Source organism: Medicago sativa, chromosome 3 (genome assembly GCF_051527215.1).
Source record: "Medicago sativa cultivar Bolivia chromosome 3, Bolivia_mono, whole genome shotgun sequence".
Lineage (NCBI taxonomy): Eukaryota > Viridiplantae > Streptophyta > Magnoliopsida > Fabales > Fabaceae > Medicago > Medicago sativa.
The window spans coordinates 73,882,246-73,902,249 of NC_140751.1; the positions used below are offsets into that span (position 1 = coordinate 73,882,246).

Sequence of the window (20,004 nt, forward strand, 5' to 3'; positions counted from 1 at the left end):
ATAAAAATGTTGTATTGAAAATATAAATGTTTAATACTTTAATACACAGTTTTTAAGAAAATATTTCTAGTTCATAACTAAGGACAAAAAACGTAACAAGGACAACAACTACTCGAGTTCCACATCTCTAGACTCTAGCATAACGTGAAAGATTGTTGACAAAACAACGATAAAAGAAAGATTTTGTGAATGGTGGACCACCAAATTAAGTGATACATAAAATACCATTTTAGTTAATTCCTAACAACGATAAAAGAATAATTTAGGCAAGCAATTTTTTCTCCTAGTGAGAAGGCTGTGAGCGTTTTTTCTCTCCTAGTGAGAAGGTAGTGAGTTTATCCATCCATTACCAATACATTGAGCGATCATTTTAGAGTGAGTGAAATTCATAATCCATTGTCAAGCACTTTGAGAAATTAACAGTTTTCATCACGTATTTCATCCATTCACACAAGTTTCATGGAACACCTACACTTGGGGGAGGAGGAGGACGAGATCGAGATTCCGGAGGAAGAATTGATTAGGGAGGGAGGATTGTTTAACCCAGCTTTGTGTTTGATTGGGCGTTTCTTAACAAATAGACCAGTTCGATACCATATGGTGAAGCAGCATATGAAGGAAGTTTGGTCGCCGGTACGAGGAGTGGAAGTTCAAGAGGTCAAGACAGGTATTTTCATCTTTCAGTTCTTTCATCATTTAAATGTTCAAAAGGTTTTGAAGGGAGGGCCATGGTTTTTTAACAAGCATATGCTGATTCTGGGAGCAATGGCGGAAGGTGAAAGTCCGGATCAAGTCCCACTAAATACTGTACCTATTTGGATTCATGTGCACGATTTACCGGTGGGATATATGGCGAAAACGGTGGGAAAAAATGTTGGTGATTATGTGTGAGAGTTTTTGGAGTACGATGAAAAGAATAGTTCCGATTTCTGGAGACGGTATATGCGAATACGGGTGATGGTTGATGTCAGGAAACCACTGGTTTGTTCGAAGATTATCAAAAAGAAGGGGGCGGAGCCAGTAGTGGTAAATCTCAAATATGAACGACTAGGTATATTTTGCTACTTCTGCGGATTGTTAGGCCATACAGAAGATTCGTGTGACAAACTGTACTCAGTCCAAGAAGATGACGGCACAAGAGAATGGGGACCAGAACTGAGGGTTGAAACTCGCCGGAAGTATGCTGACGGCATAAACAGATGGCAGGGGGAGGAAGGTCAACACTCCGATCAGTTACAAAGTCAGGTGAGAGAAGACAATAATCAAGAGGCAATTAATCAAGGCAATCAATTTCCGTCTGTTACAGGAGCTGGAGCGGTTACAAATGTGCAACAAAAAAGGAAGGACATAATTGCTGATATGATTAGGAAGCAGGCGAGTCAGAAGGCAATAATGAAGGGTAAACTCACAACTAATATACCAAAAATGATGCAGCAGAAAACAGAATTTAACTCAAACATTCGAGCAATAGAAGAGGAAAATAATATGGTGGAGTCAGATAAGAAGAGAATGCGCAATGGAAACATCAAGGAAGGGGGTGACCCTATCAGAACAGAAGCATCAAACAGTGAACAAAGAAGTATGCAAGTTGACGATAGGAGTGCACATATCAGTTCCACTAAGGATCATGAAGGGCGAGAGACAGTCATTGAAAATGGTCATTTTTTATCGGCAGGTCCTGGCAGCCAGGCCTGCCGGGAATAATGAGTTTTTTGAGCTGGAATTGCCGGGGATTGGCCAACCCGAGTGCAGTTCCAACATTGAGAGACCTGGCCCGCAAGTATCGTGTAGATGTCATTTTTCTATGCGAAACATTGGTTCATGCTAATAGAATAGAGGAAATACGAGTGAGGTTGGGTTTTGATGCATCCTTTGCTGTGGATAAAATCGGTAGGAGTGGAGGTCTAGCAATTTTGTGGAAATTTCCGTTTGACTGCAGTCTTATTAACTTTTCACAAAATTTTATCAACATGGAAGTTACCCACCCGCACTATCCCAAATGGAGGTTCACAGGTTTCTATGGCTTTCCAGAAAATGAAAGACGACGAGATTCTTGGGATTTGATTCGGACACTAGCTCAAGATAATGCACTACCATGGTGCATTATGGGTGATTTTAATGATTTACTATCAAATGAGGAGAAGAGAAGCAGAGTTGACCATCCACCATGGAGAATAAGAGGGTTTAGAGAGGCAGTGCAAGATAGTAATTTGGTTGACATTCCGCTTATTGGCTATCCGTTTACATGGGTGAAAGGCAGAGGTGGTCAAGATTTGAAAGAGGAGAAAATTGATAGAGCAATGGCTGCTCAAGTATGGACTGATATTTTCCCGCAAAGCCAACTTCACAATGTTATATCTCACCGATCAGACCATTATCCTATACTCCTTAAACTTCACGAGGAGCATAGAAGAAGAGGTGGAAATGTTTTTCGGTTTGAAAATTCTTGGTTGTTGGAGGATGAGCTAGAGCAAGTCGTTCAAGGGGGGTGGAATAGAGTTCATGATGGTGAGGTGTTAAGTAGGTTACAGAATTGTACGGAAGATATGAATGATTGGGGGCGTAAGCTTCGCAGTAAATATAGAGCAGCCATTGATGATTGCCGGGAAGAACTAGAGAGACTTAGAGGAGAATCGAACTCAGCCCAAGCAGCTAGATATGAAGAGGTACAAAACAGAATGGGAGTTTTGTTGGCACAAGAAGAAGCATTCTGGAAACAGAGGGCGAAAGTGTTTTGGTTAAGAGATGGTGATATGAATACGCGTTTTTTCCATGCCATGGCCAGCACTAAAAGGAGGCGCAATACCATCGCAAGTTTAAGGCGTGAAGATGGGGAACTGATAACATCGCAGGATCAGTTATGTGGTGTTGTTAATAATTACTTTTCTGGGCTGTTCTCTAATAATGGTTCGACGGGGGATTCGGTGTTGGAGCATATCAGACCGGTTGTATCACACGCAGATAATGACTTGCTGTTAGCTCCGTTTCAGATTGCGGAGTTCAAGAAGGCGTTATTTTCTATGCATTCAGATAAAGCTCCAGGTCTAGATGGGTTGAATCCTGCATTCTATAAGAAATTTTGGCATCTTTGCGGTGTGGAAATATACCATGCAGCCACTACATGGTTAAATAATGGTTCCTTTCCACGACAGATGATGGATACTAATATTGTTCTAATACCAAAGAAAGATAATCCTGAGACTATGCGAGACCTTCGACCCATTTCACTTTGCAATGTCATCTACAAGATCATCTCCAAGGTACTTGCGAATAGACTAAAACCTTTACTTCCAAATTGCATATCCCAAGAGCAATCAGCATTTGTTGAGAACCGCTCCATTTTAGATAATTTTATGGTTGCATATGAGATTGTCCATCATATGAAATGTAAAAAAAAGGGAAAGGTTGGAGAGGTAGCCTTGAAGATCGATATTAGTAAGGCGTATGATCGAGTAGATTGGAAATATGTACAGGATGTTATGAAGAGAATGGGGTTTCATGATACATGGGTGAATTGGATGAGTATGTGCATGGAGAGTGTTAACTATCAAGTGCTTGTTAATGGAGAGAGAGTTGGTCCAATTTTACCAAAAAGAGGACTTAGGCAGGGTGACCCACTGTCGCCTTATTTATTTATCATATGTGGGGAAGGACTATCAGCGCTTTTGAAAAAATCAGAAGCGAGAGGGGAAATTCATGGAGTGAAGGTGTGTCGGGGAGCTCCACTCCTCACACACCTATTATTTGCTGATGACTGTTTTTTATTTTGCAGGGCAAACATAAGGGAAAGCACACAATTAAAGGAAATCTTACAAGCTTATGAGCATGCATCCGGACAAGGCATCAACTATCAAAAATCAGAAATTTTCTTCAGTAAAAATACTCATGAGGCGGACAGAATAGATGTGAAGAATATCCTTCAAGTGTCGGAAGGTATGGGAAACGGGAAGTATTTGGGCATGCCATCCATGGTGGGGCGTAACAAGAAAGCAATTTTTGGATATCTGAGAGACAGAGTTTGGAGGAAAATACAACAATGGTCGGGCAAGCATTTATCCAAAGCAGGAAGAGAAGTGTTAAGTAAATCAGTTGCACAGTCCATTCCTACATATTGTATGAGCACTTTTCTGTTACCAACTACTTTGGGGGAGGAGATTCAGAGAATGATTAATTCATTTTGGTGGGGGTCGAATAGAAGTCAAGGTAAAGGTATTAATTGGCTTAATTGGGACAGATTGACTATGAGAAAGGAGTACGGAGGTATGGGATTCAGACATATGTTTGGCTTTAATCTGGCTATGCTAGGGAAGCAAGGGTGGAAGTTGTTAACTAACCCAGATACTATTGTTACACGCGTTTACAAAGCTAAATATTTTCCAAGGACTAACTTTTTGGGGGCTCGTCTAGGCCATAACCCAAGTTTCATATGGCGTAGTATCTTTGCTTCACAGGTATTAGTTAGAGGTGGTCAACGGTGGCGGATTGGAAATGGAAACAGTATTGCGATTTGGGATGATCCTTGGTTGCGGGCAAAAGATAACTCCTTCATTTCTAGCAGTCGTGTAGCTGGAACGGAACACTTTACAGTGGCTGATTTGATGGAACAGAACAGGCAAGGATGGAATTGGGGATTGATAAATGGTCTGTTCAATGAAAGAGACAAAGGGGAGATTAGCAAGCTCACAATCACAATGGCGACAGAGGAAGACAAGCTTATTTGGAAATTTAATAATAGAGGTAACTATACTGTGAAATCAGCTTATCGATATGCTATGGAGACTCTAATTGATAATGAAGAGTACCGAGTACCAGGGGAGTGGGAGAAAATGTGGAAGCTTAGATTGCCGCAACGGGTCAAAGTGTTTCTTTGGAGGGCGCTTAGAGGTGTGTTACCTACTCGTATGAGACTGCAAGATAAGGGGGTACAGTGCACAGATAGCTGTCCACATTGCGAGAACAATTACGAGAATGATTGGCACATCTTTATTGGTTGTGAAGCGGCAAAGCAAGTTTGGCAAGTTGCTGGGTTATGGGAAACTATTTCTGAAGCTGCTGCTACAGTTTTGAATTTTGCTGAATGTTTTTTTAGTTTATTATGCAGATTGCCGACACAGCTATGTACTAATATCGCCATGATGTTGTGGTGTTTATGGCGTCGGAGGAATGATAAGGTGTGGGAAGGAGATATGAAGGATGTTCGGGATTCTGTTCAGCTAGCACGCGAGGTTCTTTTGCAGTGGCAGGCAGCACACATAAATGGCAGCATGCAATCTCAGGTTCAGCAGTCCAACATGCAACACCAGCAGTCACAGCAGCAGATGGTACAGGTCTGGCAGCCACCGAACGAAGATTATGTCAAGTGTAACGTTGACGCGACGCTATTTGGTGAACAAAGGTGTTTTGGAATTGGTATGTGTCTCAGGAATCATCAAGGCCATTTTATTAAGGCATTAACTAAATGGTATGAAGGTACTCCTCCTCCGCAAGAAGCTGAAGCATTGGGACTAAGAGATGCTATCATTTGGCTTGGTCATTTGGGTATGTCAAAAGTGCATATTGAGCTAGATTGCAAGCTAGTGGTAGAAAGCATTGGTGACAGAACAAATAACCAATCTGAATTTGGAAACATATTAGCTACTTGTAGAGATTTGTTACAACATTTTCCAAACTTTAAGAAAAGTTTCGTCCGGAGACAAGCAAATTATGTCGCCCATAGTTTAGCTCGGGCAGCAAAGTTGTATGCTAGTCACCAAGTGTTCAATTTGATTCCATCTTGTATTGATACTATTTTAAGAAATGAAATAATATAAGCTTCTTGTGATCGAAAAAAAAAATTAAAGTGGACCAATTTCATTAAAATACCACACAAGCATGGACTAATATGACCGAAAGTGACAAAATTTCCAAGGACAAATTTAATTGAAATGCAGAAAATCCTAGGCATGTTCATGGTCGTTATACAACGGCTCTTTCTTCCTCAAATCTATAAAGTGGAACCCTAATTTTTCAATCTCTAATTTACAGTCCAAAATTTCCAAAATTTCTCCATTAATTAATGACAACGTTCTTCCCCAATTCTAAAAACTTCAAACCCTAATTTGTTTTGATTGAATCTGAAATCCGAAATCCCCAAAATTTCTTCAAGCAAAGTTGTTCAGATTGAATCCAAAATGATGGGTGGTGGGGGTATGGGCAAAAACAATTATCAAAGTCGAGCTTCATCTTCAAACTTCATGTTTAATGGTGATGTCAGAATGCTTGACTAGAGGTGATAGACATTTAGCTAGTGTACTAAAAATATATCGAAGTAATAAATTTATGAGTTCGTATCCACAGGGACTGTTTCAATTTCTACTTGGCAAAAGCGTTAAAATAAAGGATGTATTAAATTCAATGGTGTCCTAGGCAGTAGTTTTGATTGCATAAAATTAAATAAATAGAAAATAAAGATAGTTTTGGAAAAGATAGGGAGAGAGATGAGATCAAGTCTTTCGAATCATCTATGTTCCCCTAATTGGTATACTGCACTTATTCTTATGAATGATTTTCTAGTTCCACGATAGTTAACAAAATAGTCATAATCAATCCCTTGAGTTAGGACCCTCTTCTCAAACTACAGCCCCTAATTCCTTAGGTGGTCTAATAATCTTTGAAGGTTTTAAATACTTTAACCTATTATCACTAATAAACGATTATTCATTCCTAGACTAACCATGTTTATTAGAACAATTCAATTAGGTGTAAGTAGAAAGTTATGGTCAGTGGTCATTCATTCTCACTAAATCATGTTTATATTTGATCAGAATATAAAAAAACATTAAAAACAATTGAATTGAATAAAAACTAGGTTGTCATTCATAATAAATAGAGTCTCACTCAATTAAGGCTCAGACCTAATCAAAGCAAAATTAGCTACACATGATCATGAAAATAAACAACACAAAATAAGAAAATAAACCCGGCAGCTGTTGTGTCCAATCCGCGGTTCTCTTATGCGTGTTGCATCTTTCCCTTCAATTCCTTCATCTCCAAAGATGTTGCCTCCTGTTTGTGCAAAACGTGAATGTTGTTTGTGCCAAAACCTTCTCCCCCTTCTCGTAATGCGTGTGGCTATCTCTTATAGCGCATGTGACCTAATTATTTTCTTTTCTCTTCTCTCGGGTCAACCAACCTTTTATGGGTAAAAGTCCAATTCTTTTTCTTCTCCCACCTCACATTTTGCTTCCTTTTCTTCCTTGGCTAAACAAAGTGGCACACTCATTTCTTCTAAGTTTCTTTAGCCTTAAATATGTCACACTAATTGACCAATAGAACACTATTTGACTCAATAAATTAAAAACAACAATTTATTTAGGTCAAATGCATCTAAAGGTTCTTTAAGTTTTTCGTTTTTCCCAAAGTGGACCTTTAAGTTTCAAAAGTCCCAAATAAGTCCTTTAAGTTTCAAAAGTCTCAAACAAGTCCTTTTAGTTTTTGAATCGTTTCAAACAAGTCCTTTTAGAGGATGATGATGATGATTCATATGATAGCAACAAAGAGCATTATCCACCATTTGTCATGCCTAAAAAGATGACTAATTAAGTGGGTGTTAGGAGCCAGATTTGGTACCAAAGATGAGTTCAAGAAAGCAATTACCAACTATGCTATCTATAATAGGACTTGTTTGAAACGATTCAAAAACTAAAAGGACTTGTTTGGGACTTTTGAAACTTAAAGGACCACTTTGGAAAAAACGAAAAACTTAAAGGACCTTTAGATGCATTTGACCATTTATTTAAAATGACCATGAATTAAATACTAAACTAATAAAAATAGACCAAAAACATAACTAAAAAGACTCTAAAAATACGATATGACAGACTATCATCAATAGGTGTTCCAGAATTTTTACTGTAAGAAAAGCCAATACTCTCTAAAATCCAGGAAGGCCTTCTATGCTTGCCCTTTGCTAAAGGTTTTAACAATGGTTATGTGATGTCAAAATGGTTTGTTTAATGGTGATTGATTTTGAATTTCCATTGTACATGATGATGATGATAAGTGAATATTTTGTCTGGGTTGATGAAGCTGAAGAACTAGGATACTTTAAAAACAATGGAATTGGTGCTGGTTAGGGAAGAAATGCAAGATTGATGGAGAAGGTCAAGTCTATGGTTTAGGTTAAGGAAAGTGGCAATAAAGAGTTTTGGAGGGCAAGATTGATGGACAAAGTTGACTGTGTAGGAAGTGAGCTTAGGTTGATTAAGTATTTGATTGTCATAATTTGCTTGTTTGAGTTTTTTAACATGCTATTGTATAGTACTAGGAGTGTGTAATACCCTCAATGAAAAGAGGTTGAAGATGAATGAATGTAACCTTTCTGTCATAATATTACCATCAAATTAGTCCCTGAATTATTTGAGTAACTATCAAATCGATACCTACATTATATGAAAAAACCATTAAATAAGTCTTTGAATTATATAAATAGATATTTGATCTTTGATGCATATATGTTCAAAACAAAGTAAAAAGTAAAGAGACACAATTTGGGGCATTAATAAGTCATATTTAAGTCATTGCAATACAAGTGCATAAATATTACATAACAAAAAGCAGCCCAACTATGAGGTATTAATAAGTCACAAGTCATAGAAAAAACGGACACAAAAACACAACAGTCACAAAAAAAAAGAACAAAGCAAGCATCAAATGAAGTTTAAACATGAAAACAAATGGATAAAAATGAAAACGAAAATAAAAAAAATGGTCACAAAAATAGGAAAAAACGAACATGAGTGAATGGAAAAACGAACAGGAACGACTTTACCTTCACAGAAGACAAAATCTTCCTTTAAACGGTATCTTTTCCAACGTTGATCGATGAAGATGATGATGCTTTTAGAGAGATGAAGATGGTGAAGCTTTTAGTGTGGGAAGGAGAAGAGTCTGGAATCGGTTTGATGTTTCTGAATAAAATGTGAGGATTGAAGGATGGATAAGAGAGGGGTAAAAGAGGGAAAAAATTGGAAGTGAAAAGTGAAATTTGTATCGTTTCAATCAAAACGGTCCTTGTACACGTGGAGGACTGGATGATGTAACGCCCTCCTTTTTATTTAATTATTTTAATTAGTTTTAGAATATATTTATATATTTATATGATGTATATGAGGGATATATGATTTGTTGAGATTAGATGTCTTTTTATAATTTAGTTAATATATTTTGTTGAGTGATATTTTGTTATGTTATATGTTGGTATTTACTAACATAATATATTTGTTAATTGTTATAGATATATATTTGTTATTTGGTGTATTATTATATATTTAGTAGAGAAATATTATTTATTAGAATATGATGATTATTAGTGTGAGTGGATTTGGGGGTTAGAATAGAAAGAAGAATAAGTTGTTGGGCCTAAATTTGAGAGAATAGTTTACAACGTACGTTCAAGTTTTGGAGAAAAGAGGAGAAAAGCCAAGAGAAGAAGAGAAGAAGAGAGAGCAGCAATTTCTGCAAAATTAAGGTGAGGGTGAGACTATCTTGCTTTAATATTAAGTTGTTAAATCATTAGATTACATCTAACAAAGTTGGGGAGAGTTTGTGAGATTAAGAGGATTAGGGTTTTGAGTGAAGAATTGAGGATTAATGGATGAAAATTGTTAGATTGATGTAGAAACTGTGAACAGTCCTTAGATAATCCGTAGAATGATTATTGGAATAGTATTGAGGTTTAAAACATATGATTAGATGAGAAGTCGGTGAGTTTAAGAATTAGGGTCTATGAGCGATTTTGATGATTAAATGATGAAGAACCGTAGAATTGATGAGAGAATCATGAACAGACTTTAGATATCCCATAGGAATGTTATTAGAAGTAGTTTGATGGTTAGAAACATGAGAATAGATGAAAAGTTGAGATTTTTAGGATTCTGGTCGTACTGACACAAATCGCTCGCAATGGCGAGCAAATCGCTCACAATGGCGAGTAACCAGTAGCCGCTCGCAATGGCGAGCAAATCGCTCGCAGTGGCGAGTAATACCAGAAGCTCGCAATGGCGAGCAAATCACTCGCAGTGGCGAGTAACCGGCAGAAATCATGATGTTGCATTTAGGCCAAGTTTTAGATGGTTTTGAGTGCCTTAATAGTTATGAGTTGATCCGTGAAGTAAGATGAAGATTGTCTAGGACATTAGGAGCTGTCCAGGAAACCAAACTAATATGGTATAGGTTGTGATTAATATGATATTGATAAATATGCTTATATGATTCTTTTTGATGATTAAGTTGATATGATACATTTCTTTAATGATGATATGATATTCAGGCACTGTTATATGTTGTATTTGCCGCTGTTTGTTGCTGTTGAACCTTGATTTAATGTTATAAGTAAAGTGACGTGTTATAAATACATTAAGTAAATACTTGTGATGTTTAAAGTTAGTGTAATGCATTCAATGATGATAATATGTTGTGAACTGTCCATACGCTGTCTATGTTGCTGTTGAGTTTTAGTGAAGATGTATAAGTCGGTCTAAGTTATCATGATTTAAGAAGTTGTCCATTTTAATGGAATTGTATAAGATGTTCACGTTGTTGTCCAAGCTGTAGGAAGATTGTGTCGTTGCATAGTCAGTGATGGGGGCTTAATGCCCGACAGGTTCCTTATGACCTTAGCGATGGGGGCTTAATGCCCGACAGGTTCTTTATGACCTTAGCGATGGGGGCTTAATGCCCGACATGTCCAAATATGACCTTAGCGAAGGGGGATTAATGCCCTGGTGGTACCACATGCATATTGAAGTTGTCTAAGTTGTTGTTGAAGTTGTCGAAGTTGTTGTTGAAGTTGTCTAAGTTGTTGTTGAAGATGTTGTTGCATTGTAGAGTCTTCATAACTTATATTTGATGATGATTTAATGATGATGTTTGTTTAAGAAGTTGATTATGAATTTAATTATGAAGTTGTTTTCGATAAATGATATGCTTTGATAATGATACTTATGTGAAATACATGATGATGCTTATGATTATATTTGGTGTTAGATGTTGATGCTTATGATCATTATATGTGTTGATGTTTGTGATTAATATATGTGTTGATGTTTGTAATTAATATTTGATGATGTATGCTGATGTTTATAAATTAGTAATTGATGTTATATGATGATGTTTACGTCTATAATTAAGATGATATAAGATGAGGTGTATAACTAATGTAGGAGATTAATGATGCTAGTTAATGGAGTATAAGATATGTTAATGATGTTTAAGTTGTTGAATGTACTTTATATGATTTATAAGTTTAATATTATTGTTTGAGAAATCTCACCCCTTCTGCTCGAAAATGTTGCCCTTCGTATGGGTAACTTGCAGGTAACAAAGACTAGTGGTGTACGTGAGTGGACTCCTCACATTGTGTCTAGGTGTTCTGATACGTAACGGGATGGGGCTTGCTTTCATATCTATTCCTTACGTGTCTTTTATGAACTTTTTATGAATAAGTATTGAACCAAATTATGAGATTTTCTGATGAGGCCTGCGTGCCAAGAGTTTTATTACGTTGAACTATTTTCCGCTGCGAAGTTTCAGATTTTATGATGTTGAATTTTGAAGGATAATTCTTATTATCTATTTTATGATTTTCAAGAAGTATGTGACATTCCGTTTATGATTTAAATACTCTGATTTTATATGAAATTTTTATGTTGGGGAAAACGGAGTGTTACAGATGACACGTGATCACAACACAACATGCACATTGACACATTCGCATCATTAACAGAGAGATTGGACGGAGGGATGAATTTGACGGACGTGTGTTAAATTCAGGGACTAATTGGAGGACGAATTTGATTGGTCCTTGCAAATTCAAGGACGAAGTTGATGATTCACTCCTATTTTTATTTTTTTGACAGTTTGTGATTATCTGCCATGCACATATTATGCTTTGATCTTTGTTAGCCTATGTTACTCTTGAAGAATTGTGTGTAATTTTTATTCAACAACCAATGAGAATTAACTATATGAATAAATTTGCATGTCCTACTCCACATGCAAATTTGCTTGTGTGACTAATTTTTATTTGTTGTTGGTATGGTATAAAATGAAATTTCCACACTTTAACTACAAAATGACAATAAATAAAAACTTTTCTTCTCGAATCACAAGTGGTGTAACTCCATTCCTCCTTATTCTTATAGTACTTCAAAGTTAATTTGATCTACCTCACATTGATCCTTTTCACAATGATACAATGATGTAGATATTGCACACTCTCATATGACTAAGCATCCAAATAATCATGAATTTGACGGAGCTGACTATGATACACTTCCTTTTTTTTTTTAACAACAAAGTATTATTAAGGTTTGGTCTGTGTAAGACGCACAAAACCAGCAACAACGGTAAAAAATACAACTGGCGCCATATATATAGGCTGAGTATGATACACTTCCTATTGATATCTAGGGCTGGATCCACCAACATGCTTTTACAATAATAAAATATAGAAACCCCTTTTTTTCAATAGTATTTTTCTTGCACAATCTTAAACACAAGAACAACATTAATAGTAATACTTCTAAAAAAACATTAATAAGAACACTAAGAACAATATATCATAACAAGTGTAAAATTATTAATTGAAAGTTGATATTGGGTATTGATGGATGCAATCAGACCATGGTCCCTTATTAGACTCTCCAAGTTTTGGCCTATTACACTTCAAAACTACACTGCAACACTTAATCCCACTTCCAATTCCAAGTAGCCAAATGTTGTCACCTTTGTGCACTTTTTCCTTGGCTTCCAAGTAAGCAAGTTCATACCACAGTGATGAAGAAGATTGGTTTCCAAACCTATGTAGTGTCATCAAAGCAGCTTCCATCTCTCTCTCACCAAGTTTCAACCTTTTTCCTACCCCTCTAATCACTCCCCTCCCTGGACAAGGCAATACGAAATGTTGTATCACAGTCTTAAAATCAGGCACATATATTCCCTCAGATTTTATAATCCTCTCTTTTATCAATGAAACAACATACCAAAACTTCTCTGAAAGTGGCAATATTTCAGAACCTAAAATGGAAATATTTGAAAGGAGTGTTTCACCAACTGCCTGAGGTATGTCTTTATTGAGTGTCACCCCAAGTTTTCCATCTGAATCTTCTTCCCTTCTACAAGCAAAATAAGCCTTGTCATCAAAGGCTCTTTGTGTTCTAAGCGGCCTAACTAACTTGTATTTTGCAGTTTTACTTGCTTCTTTTTTGTTTGAGAGAAGAATTGCTGCACTTCCCATTCTAAAGAGACAGTTAAGATGCAACTTTGATCTTTCCTTACCAGGATACCAACCATTTGACAGAATCTCTGTGCTTAGCACAATAACATTAGTGTTTTTGTGAACTCGGAGAAGATTATGAGCTAAATCAATACAAATAGCACTAGCACTACACCCCATACCAGAGACATTATAGCTTTTAATGTCACTTCTCATAGAATATTTGTTAACGACAATAGTTGTTAAAGAAGGTGAGGGACAAAAGCCACTGCAATTTAAGATAAGTATGTCTATATCAATAGGTAAAATATTGGTTTTTACAAAAAGATCATCCATGATAGGGAAAAGAACCATGTGAGCCTCTTTGGTGGATTCAATATTTTGGGTTTTTGGTGGAATGTAGTGTAAGGAAGGAGGGAGACAAGTCTCTTCACTTTGGCCTGAGGAATAAAGGACTTTTTTCATGTAATCTATGCTTTCACTGTCAAAACATGATTCAATCAGAGAAACATTTTCAATAAATGCCGAGAAAGGTACCCTACAACATCTTGGTGGTTTAAGACATGAGAAATCAACAAGGTAAATAGGAGAAGGCTTTGAGAGAAAATGTTTTACAAGGAATGAAAGTAGGAGAAAACATAGGAACAAAAAATGGAACATTAGTTCATAGTTTTGAAGAAGTAAGAAAGCTTGAGCAAATGTTGCAAGTGTGATGCTACAAAGCCATATGAAATATGAGAGTTTTGAAAGGAGATGGTTTGATAAGAGAGTGAAGTTGGTGCATTCATTGACAGGGTCATGGTTTTGCTTGGAAGTAGCTTCCATATTATTGTGGCACTAATGGCGATAGGTTTTAAAATCTATGCTCTAGAGGCTACAAATAAATACATGAGAGACTGTCCACTTTTTCTTGTTGTGTTTGAACTTTGATTGGAGTGATTCAATGAGAAGGAAAAAGTATGGTAGAACATTTATTACAAAATATTTTTTTGAATCAAATAAATTTAAGAGAAGAAAATAATTATAATTATTATAATATAAAGAAAAAATATTGTAGTTTTTTACAAGAACAAAGAAAATGTATTTTTTCCGTTCTTATAAAATTTGAAAATTTTGTTTAGTTACCATAAATTTTTCATTGATTTTTAGCCTTCAAAATAGTTTTCATCAACATTTTTTATCAGTTATTTCAAAAAAGAAAAAAAAAACATTTTTGGTCGGCTGTTAAAATTATATTTATAATTCAGGGCGGGAGGAAGTGATTAATTCCATATCCTCAGCTATACCCCCATACACACTTATGAGGATAGAGTTGCATAATTAATTTGGCTTGTCTCCATGCCTATTGTGGACATTTTTGGGCCAAACGCATTGCACCATTTGCAAGGGAGTCAACTAATAATTTCCCCACAATGGTGCGTAGTCTAAAGATGTAAATGGACATACATGAGTGCACATAATATGATATTCGTGTCTGTCTTATCGGATAAATATGATATTTGTAGCCTCTATATCAACGCAAATATTTGTTAAGCGGATAATTTATGGATTTTGAGGTATCTACGGGTAAATACGGATATTCATGAATAACATTTTAAAAAAAGATTTTTGTTAAATTATTTTTATAACATTCAATTTTTTTATGACAAAAATATGATTTTTATAACAAAATTTCATCACATTCATTTCTTTTTACCGAAATATAATATCCATACATTTCATTTCTATATAAAAAAAAAAATTAATCACATTTAACAAAAATAAAGTTTCTTAATTCAACAAAAACATAAATAAAGTTCATGACATTTAACAAATTAAAACAAAGTTCTTTGATTCAACAAAAGCATAAATAAAGTTCATCATATTCCACAAAAACAAAGCTTCTTAACTCAACAAATTTGAAGATAGTAATGTTATTTATGGTAAAACCAAAGATCTCTTCAAAGTCTTGAAAAAATTGTTTTGAGGCTATCCAACCCAAACATTAACTTTGGTTACAAAAATGCCTTGTCTTGTGTACATTTGTATTGCAAAAGCATTGGCATAGAACCGATCACATAGCCTGCCGTTGGAAGAAGAGGTGTAAAGGTTAATCCAATTAAGAACACTCGACTTTCTTAATTGTAAGGACTTTAGAGTGTGATTATTATTCCCTAAGCTTGTGCTATCCAAAACTGCTATAAGCTTGTGATTTACATTTGTGCTAGGGAAATGAAAACGCTTTTACTCTAGAAAGATTGTGGAAGCTGGTTAAACAACTTTGTTTTATTTCTTTTAGTGGGACATTAAGATAAAAAAATTAGAGGAAATTACACTCACCTCCCCTGAGGTTATTCTAAATGTATCCAACACCCCCTCTATTTTCTTAATTAGCACTAACCTCCCTTGCCCTTGACACCGTTAAACTTATGTCAAATTAATTTCCTGAAACATATAACACCGCCTAATTCTGAATTTTGTCATTGCCTTTTATTTCCTCCATTCAATGAGCGGCCACATTTTACCTTACTCTAAGGAAGCAGCAGAAAAGACATGAAGCACAAAGTGTCTCTTTTGTTATTGTTTGTTGGATTAATTCCATTTGGGTCGTTTGCGTGGGTTGATCTTGCAACATCTCTTTTGTTCTAGTTGGCTGGATTATTTTTCATTCTCCTTCGTCAATGGTTTTGAAGAAGAGGAAAACCTTGAAGTATTTTTTGGGAATCAATTGTTGGAGATATTCTAATTTTTCAACTTTTGGGATATGATTTATCTGCCAAATGTCATCGCCAAGTTGGAATAGCCGATTTTGATACATATTTGGGTTTATTTTTGTTCATTGGGTAGCGCCTTTGGATTCTATTTTATATGAAAAATTGTTATTGCCAATTTCAATTCCCAATTTATCTTCGTATTTACAAAGACATTGTATGCTACAAAACAATAGAGATTTCACATTTCATACAGAAAGAACAAAGACCTTGTTGGCATAAATGCTCAAAAGGATAAAGGTATTCATTTTTTTATGCAGCATGCGTATCAGAAACATGAGAATAAGAGGTTTGTTTATTGAGAAGGATAAAGTAGCAGTTTAGTTTTAACAAACTGAGTAATTAGCTGTGTTAACCGAGAAGGGATTTGTTTATCTATTTTAAGAGACCTTAAGGGAGGTTATTGTCTATTATAAAACTAGAGGGAGTGTTTGTGTTATTTAAAGAGATCTCAAGGGAGGTCACTATAATTTACCCAAAAAATTATCATCTGTTGGCTTGAGCATTAAGTTATGAACACTTATTACACATATAGTCAAGCAGGTACAGAGCAAAAAAATTAAATTTCAAATTGGCATGTGATATGAGTATGGTCAGTTAATGTGTGTTTGCAATTTTTAAATGTAGAAACGAAAAAATGAATAAATTTCAACACAAGTGAGTACATGTCCACACAGTGGCGGAGCCAGACAAAAAAGTTTGAGGTGGCCGCCATCAACATAAACTAAAATATATAAATGATATTGCATACAACATTTAAGTTGTAATAAACCAAAAGTCGATCATTCAAAATTTAAACTACAAAACACATAGAGTCAATCATTAAATACTTAAAGTGACATTTTATGCTCATTAAAGTCGATCATTAACTTTTCTATTGCGAAGAAACAAATTTATCAATTTCAACCATTTTCAATTTCAATTTAACAATTTGCAATGAACAAGAATGGTTGAAATTGACAAGAAAAGTTGACTTATTAAGGTATCAATTATGTATCATATATATATATATATATATATATATATATATATATATATATATATATATATATATATATATTTCATTGTTTATTTTTCTATATTATCATTTATTAAGTTAATATTAATTCATTTAACCAAATAAATGATACGTAAAGAGAATGTGTAAAATTAAGAATTTTGTCATCAAACATACATGTAGAAAATCAAGTGATTTTGCTCATATAAAAAAAATAAGGGAATAAAAAAAATTAAATGGGGTTGCCATGGGTCCCCCTTGCACCCCACCCCCCCCCCCCCCCCCCACAGGAAATGTTTCATAAAAAATATATCCTTAATTAAATATTTTTCAACCACCAACATCAATCACATGTCATTTGTCAACAAATTAATAAAGTAGAAGATTTGTTAATGAATGTTCTAAGAGCATATTTCATAAAAAAAATATCTTAAAAATACATGTTGTTATTTTTATCAGTGTAATAATTACAATATTTTTTATACAAAATAATTCTTTTAGTTTTTTAATCAATGCTTTTAGAACATTTATTAGCATTCTTCTTAGTTTTATAGTTTGTTTTAGTGTTATAGATAGACTATATAGAGACAATAATACCATAAAAGTGGAATCACATTGCATATGTGTGTGTCTCTATATATATATATATATATATATATATATATATATAGGTTAAAATTACATAGGCAAGTGGGGTCAGCTAACCCGACATTGAATCGGTCCCTAAGAGCACCTCCAAATCCAATTGTGAACTCTATAATTGGTTATTTTGTGGGTCTTATTATACCACGCCATTTTGAATCAATTTACTCATTTTTTACTTCAATTGTGAACTTTAAAGAACTCATATTGGGTCCCACAATTTTACCTCATATATTAGTATTATATTCATATTTAATTTTATTACAACTAAAATTAATATTAATATCAAAAAGCTCAAAATAAAATTGAACTTAAATTTTTATATCAATAACTGAATATTAACATTAAATACATGACATATATAATTTAAAATGATAAAAATAAATAACATTAAAAATTACTGATAATTATATTGATTGTCATTCATTTGAGATAAACAAAAATAATGAAGTGAGGAGATGAATAACTGAATAAAAATATATCGTCAAATGAAGACCTAATAGATGAAATTGTAAAACTAAAACTATGAAAGAAATTGTGTAAAAATAAGCGAACACAATTGGCAGAAAGTGACTGTCATGTTCTAAACGCACGGTGATCATGAGTTGGCAAACCCCAACCATAATATTTGCAAAGTAATTCACTTTTGAACCACCAGCTGGCGGACAATTAAAAATTGCATGCCGCTGAAGTTGCCCTAAGAGATAAAAAAATATGACTTCACCATAACATCTTAGGGTATGCATGGCATATGTACCCCCATATCTCAACTACACTTACGTACCATAGTAGTTGGGTACCATTGTACCATTGGCCAGTAAAATTTTGACACATATCAGAAATCTTTTAAAACCAGTTTTCATAAAAACCGGCTTTAAAAGTCTAAAACAAAATAAAATAATTAAAATTAAATAATTTATGGAAGGTCTTATAAACCCATTTGGGAAAGTAATACCCCAACCATTCATATTAGAACCCAATTATAATAATATAATTAGAATGAGAAACCAAATTAATTGGTTAAGAGAAACAGCATATTGGTTTTTAATATTTGAAGATAATTACTCTACATACTGGGAGTATGAAAATTTTGCAAATCTTTTAAGCCTTAAAATACAAAAGTTTATACATGGCTAGTAAAGGTGTAAGTGAAAATATACAAGATATTTTTGAAAACCTAACAGTACTTCAGGAACAGTTGGATAAAATAGTAGAATTTCTACTAAAAGAATTTGAAGAAAAACTCAATGAAAAATTATCTAACTTAGAAGAAAACCAAAAATTGTTAGATGAAAAACTTTGTGTTAAAATAGATGATCTAATCGATCTATTAAAACTCTTACCAATAAGAGATAAATGTCTAACCCTAGAAGAATTACAAACTTTTGTCAAAAAAGAAGGGGGAGATATGGTAGAAATTTCAGAAAAAATAGAAAAATCAGAAAAAGAAATTAACTTCTTCGCGCCATTACCCTAAAAATGGACGAAACAGAAGAAGAAATAGCTAATCAGCTAAATGAATTACAAACATTAATGGCTTCTTTAGACATTAATAGAAAAAATCAAATAACAGAAGAATCTGATGATGAAAACAAATTTGTCTACGACTTCGGATCAGAAAGTTCTTTCAGTATGGAAGAAGAACCACAAGTAGGACTTGTGAAAACTAATGAGCAACCAGAATCATCAGAACAAGGACGTAAAAGAGGACGTCGAGAGGGTAAAGAAGATTTTATCGATCAACAAATCATTCAAAATAAAATGGATGAAAGAAAATTTAAAAATATATCATCTAAATATATACCTACTATAAATCGTCACAAGGATGAAGATATTCTAAATCTCGATTGTAGTGATGATGCTAAAAAAGAACTAAGAAGTTGGTATCATAATCACATGGTAACAATCCAATTAGATCCTACATTAGGAAAACTAAGTTCAAAAAGTATTTTCAATTATTTAAAAACAAAAACCATAGGAAATGCTTGGAGCTTTATATCTGAAAAATCAGACTCGGAACTTCCATCAACAACTGAGGAAGTAATAAATTATGTTTATTCAATTCTAAAAAAAGAATTTGTAGGTTTTGATGCGCCAGAAGCAGAATCAGACCTAGAAAGCACAAACATTCATAGAATCTTTAATCTAAGAATCTGTGATATGTGTTATGTTGAACCATTTATATGTGAGTTTAGCAAATATTATTATGCAATATCTCCACAAAAGAGAATACAGTATAATCTTTTAGGTTTGTTTTATAATAAACTTCCATCATCTGTTGGAACAATAATGGAAAAAGTAATCCAAGAACATTTAGAAGTAATCGTAGGATTAGACGATACTCTAGGAACAAGGATAAC

At 34.4% G+C, this 20,004-nt stretch overlaps 1 protein-coding gene and 1 pseudogene across 1 annotated transcript; one reads left to right on the top strand and one right to left on the bottom strand.

Moving 5' to 3' along the window:
* Positions 1-459: 459 nt before the first annotated feature.
* Positions 460-891, top strand: LOC146940069 (uncharacterized). Its single transcript, XM_085749840.1, has one exon. The coding sequence runs from the start codon at positions 460-462 to the stop codon at positions 889-891; it is 432 nt and encodes a 143-aa protein (XP_085605966.1).
* An 11,496-nt stretch (positions 892-12,387) lies between these two features.
* Positions 12,388-14,155, bottom strand: LOC146940070 (3-ketoacyl-CoA synthase 5 pseudogene; annotated as a pseudogene).
* Between the last annotated feature and the right edge of the window lie 5,849 nt (positions 14,156-20,004).